The 5,000-nt window shown below is 35.6% G+C and overlaps 1 protein-coding gene across 1 annotated transcript in view; it reads left to right on the forward strand.

Annotated features, from left to right (window-relative positions):
• LOC107654067 (receptor expression-enhancing protein 3-like) overlaps nucleotides 1–1,903 on the forward strand; it is a 40,445-nt gene extending 38,542 nt beyond the window's left edge. Inside the window, exon 8 of the mRNA XM_016440997.1 lies at nucleotides 1,069–1,903. Coding sequence (XP_016296483.1) covers nucleotides 1,069–1,149 — 81 coding nt within the window. The 3' untranslated portion in view covers nucleotides 1,150–1,903. The remainder of the gene's footprint in view (nucleotides 1–1,068) is intronic.
• Nucleotides 1,904–5,000: the final 3,097 nt, after the last annotated feature.

Raw genomic sequence — 5,000 nt, forward strand, 5'->3', positions numbered from 1 at the left:
TTTTGAGGTAATTAGCTGATTAGGGTGTGACACCATGACTTTCCAACATTGAACTTTTTCACAATATTCAAATTTTCTGAGACACTGAATTTTGGATTTTCATTATCTGTAAGCCATAATCATCAAAATTTCAAGAAATAAAGGCTTGAAATATTTCACTCTATGTGTAATGAATCTATATAATATATGGGTTTCACTTTCTGAAATGAGTGACAAAAAATATTGACCTTTTTCATGATATTCTAATTTTTTGAGATGAACCTGTAGATTTGGAGAAATGTAGCATTTCATCACTTGATCCTCTGTAGTGAATGGGTGCCGTCAGAATGAGAGTCCAAACAGCTGATAAAAACATCACAATAATCCACAAGTAATCCACACCACTCCAGTCCATCAATTAATGTCTTGTGAAGCGAAAAGCTGCATATGTCTAATAAAAATGTTTAAAGTTAAAATGCCAAGTGTTTTTTTGTTGTTGTTGTTGTTAGCTATTTGGGCTCTGTTTTTATTTGCTGTTTGGATTCTGACGGCACCCATTCACTGCATAGGATCAGTTGGTAATGCTTTTCTAAATCTGTTCTGATAAAGAAACTTATTTAACATCTTGGATGGCCTGAGTGTTGGTAAAGTTTAAGTTTTCATTTTTCATGAACTATTCCGTTAACATACAACCTTGACTATTTAATCAAATCTAATTTTTTTTGTCAATCATTACACCTTTTCCTCTGTTGCATTGTGTTGACGTGTGCACACTGAAAGAAGCATTTAAAGTTTAGTAGCAACTCACTTATATTCGCAATGTTCACATGAATTCGTAACATTTACAAGTAAGAAGTCAAATTTAAGTTATGCATTGTAGGAACAAGCATTATTCAAAAGCATTCTTTCACTACTGTAAAAGAAACATCACTGATGGAAGTTTGCAGTGTCATTTTTATAATTTAGTTGTTGAAGTTCTCATTCAAATCATGTTCTCTTGAGTTTATTATTGTTTATGGCTACCCTCTTGACTTGCACTGTGCATGAGTTTAATTATGATAACTAATGCTTGTCATTCATTGGTCACAGGCACGTTATGGATCTCTGAAGATCAAAGGGAGGAAAAGACCAGCACTCAATGCCATGACTTACTCCAGCGTGGATAACTGAGTTGACTACTGATGTGTGAGAAGATGTGTCCACTTTATCAGACAACCAGTGTGTTCATATTCTTCTCTTTCCATAAGGGCTGTGGACTTTCAACTTTTTCATTGATATACCAGCAGATCTATTTATTACTTATACCAGCAAGTGTGTACATACAGTGAGTGTCATGAGTTAGAGTAGTATGTGAAGCGTATGGGGTTTGACCGATGGGTGTGTTTGTAACGCGTGGCTTTATTGGTCTGAATTTGACATTCAGATTTCTCTGTCTCCAGCGTTTGTATTTAGAAACGTGTCCTCTTTGGATGTGGGTTTTATATTTCTGTTTTCATACTTTTGCTGCCTTTTAGCAGATGTTTTAAGTAGTTTTTACAATTGTAGTTTAGGTAAGAATTCTGATTCTCGAAAAACTTGAAAATGATTTGTCAGCATCAGACCAAAAGTGTCTCTTATCAGTAATAGAGAAAATACCAAAGAGAACAAAAGGCAGTGTTGCGTTAATGTTAATACAATTTTCAAATGTTAAAAAAGTCAGCTGTTGTTTTCTTTATTATTGATGGTACGTGGGTTTAAAGAAAACCCCTTTTGCACATTCTTTAATTCCTCGATTTAAACCTTCACTTCTGGTCTTCATGCAGAATGTTCTTTATCTGGGAGAAAGTCCACACCAACGTAACATCTCTGCTGTGTGTCGTGTGGCTGAATGTGTCATTCAAAATGAATGCAATAATATGAATAAAGCCGAAATGTTGTAATGCAATTATTTGTTATTGTTTATATATTCTTTATCCAAATATTTAAAACCAAATATTATTTATACTGGGGATAGGCAGTTGATATAAATTCAAAGCATTGTCAGCAGTATGCTATACTTTAAATCAGTTCGAGTGATTTCTTCTATAATTACAATACGTGTAATTTTTCACAATCGTGACCTAATCGAGTCGATTAATAAAAATTAAAAAAATGCATTTTTTAAGAGTAATATATATTTGATATATGGATAGATATACAAGACGTATATAAACATTTATGTATGTGTCCAGCATCTGTGTAACCTCTCAAAGTTGCTTTTAGATAATTCTGGTTGATGTCTTGTATTCTGCAGAGTAATAGTAATAAAGTAGGTGTGTGGAGACGTTTGACTCATATATTCTCAAGCACCGCTGGCATTAGTTTAGGACAGATGTTGGGCTGTTCTTATGGAAAGAGTCGAGCTCTCACGACTATTAATGAAGCGTGTTGAGATCCAAAGCAGAACCTGAGCTTTGAGCTTCACTCAGTGTGAGACCGCAGAGGAGTGAAGATGTCTGAAACTCCTATCAGACACACATCATTAAAGTATAATGGTACAGCTTCATCATCTTATCTTCTAACGTTTCTTTCATCCAGGAGCACTCATGTACTTAATGTTTAAAGTTCCTAAGAACTCAGACTCTGATTTGGTCTCATAAATACAATACAATAATCAGATTGAACTTAAAACAATATTTAAGATTTGAGCTTGTTTACCTACAAGATCTGTGGGATGTTATTACGCGCATCGTCCACTAGAGGACAGACCTTGTTAAAGTAATCAATCCAATGCGTTAGGCACAAAAAAAAATCTTTTTGTTGTGAAAATGATTAGATGTGGTATTGTCTAGCATACAATTGAAACTATGAAAAGTAGGAAGTTTTCAACCTAGACTTATATAAACTTTGTGGTGATTTTGAAGTGACATTATTTGGATTTAATTCTGATCAACCATTAAACACTTTTACCAAAGTTATTGCAAGAAAAATCAAATCGTGTTCATAAAATTTACGGGAAATACATTTATCAGTAACTACCAAGTTTTATTGAATTTTGTTATATAAACTGAGAATTTCAATTTTAAATACAAGAGGTGCATATAGTGAATGTTGAGGCAGCAGTGAGCTTTATCAGTGCAGCTGTCAAATAAACCTATAAATCATTATGGCTAAGTAACTACAGTTAAGTAAAGAGCACTAAAGGGCTCCAGGAACAAATTTAGTACAGTCATTTGGCACATGTGGACCTTTTGGCTCACTTTTTTAGAGCCACACTTTTCATTTTGTCCATTTTTTTTTTAAACTGTATTGCACTATGTTAGATGTCCACCAGGGTGAGCTATCACAGTATGTAGCCTATTTAGGGTGCTCACCTCGGTGACCAAAAATGAAAGTTGTTATCATTTGTTCACCCTCATGTAACGTAAATAATATGACTTTCTTTCTTCTATGGAACACAAAAGGTAGGTTTTTAAAGTTTTTGCAGCTTTCAAATCTCATTGATGTTTTTGGGTGCTCAAATATGCTGTATGAAGATTGACATTTCGATGTCTATAACTGCTTCGCTCGTGTGGGAGATTTTCACTGATTAACAGCTTAAATTTCAGTCACATTAAACCATCATATGACATCAGAAGACTCATATGGCCGCTGACTAAATGCTTTTAAATCGTCTTTTGTGTTCAGTGGACGAAATATGAGTTTGCAACGACATTGTGACCGGAAGATAGCAGATCAGTATTGCAGAAAATAAACAACAAAAGTTTATGATTTATACACGTTTTGTTCATCATAATCTTCACAAATTAAGTTTGTTCCTTTATACATTTTGAAGCCTATCCACAAATGAAGTAAAAAGGTTACCACTGTCTACTACAGCTTCATGCCACCATCATTAAGTTTCCAACAACTCTTTCAGTCTTTATTTAAAAACATTTTCTATGAAAGTTTGAGTTGGACTAGTGGACTAGATGAGTTCAACATAATGACATTTAAATGTCCCAGAAAACCTCCATAGTCACATTTAGCTACTTGTTAGCAACCGCCTTTTTCAGAACAAGTAAAAGCTTTAAAAATTGCAGACATATTATGCCCCTTTTTACAATATGTAATATATAAGTCTCTGGTGTCCCCCGAATGTGTCTGTGAAGTTTCAGCTCAAAATACTCCACAGATCATTTATTATATCATTTTGAAAATGCCTACAGATTTTCATGATATGTCACCTTTAAAAACAGACCTTATTTTAGGCATTTAACTAAAATCCAGATGATGGAACCGGAAGTACTAAAATTCTAACTCGTTTCCGGCCTTCAAAACATGTCATCCCTGCATCAAACCTTCTTGACACCATTAAAGACACATGAATGTTTTTCATGTGACCGAACGTCCTGGCTGAGCCTGAGTCAAATTACGTGAATAATCTTTTGTTTGTTTGTTTGTTGGTTTTCAATCAAAGCTGCTTAATTTCATACCACATTCTTGGAATGCTTAATCACGGCTCCAAACACATGCATGGAGTCAGGCCGGCCTCCTCCGTCACGGATGTCCCTCAGGGTTTGTCCAGGATTTGACTCCACGATTAGAGAGAGGTAAGGCAGCCCCTGCTGGCTCTTCATGTTCTGCTATGGAATCATACAGTGCTGCTCTATAGAGATATGAGTCAGCATCATCTGAGGAATCGTGTGTAATCATAACCCCAGCAAGAGATCTGCGCTGGAACGTCAGTTGCTCACAAAGCCGCTTCGAGATTACTAATATCACACAAAAGAGACATTAGTGATTGTTGGCAGCTTTGCTGGCATATCAGCAAGGAGTGTTCAGCAAACTGACAACGGTTTAGTTTACCTCCCATTAGCGGTTATCTGAGGTGGAAGATGTATGCCTCACGGTTACATAAGACAAACAATATGTGGCGAAAGTTTACAGCTATCTGCTCTCTGCGGGCGATTGGACATCCGTGTGACGCTCATCCATGCACACCAAAACAGAAGTTCATAAACGGGTTCAGGAAAAGGTCAGTTGCGCACTTAACACACACTGCACCATTAACTAAATGTTTC

This window comes from Sinocyclocheilus anshuiensis, unplaced genomic scaffold (assembly GCF_001515605.1).
Source record: "Sinocyclocheilus anshuiensis isolate Anshui unplaced genomic scaffold, SAMN03320099.WGS_v1.1 scaffold454, whole genome shotgun sequence".
Lineage (NCBI taxonomy): Eukaryota > Metazoa > Chordata > Actinopteri > Cypriniformes > Cyprinidae > Sinocyclocheilus > Sinocyclocheilus anshuiensis.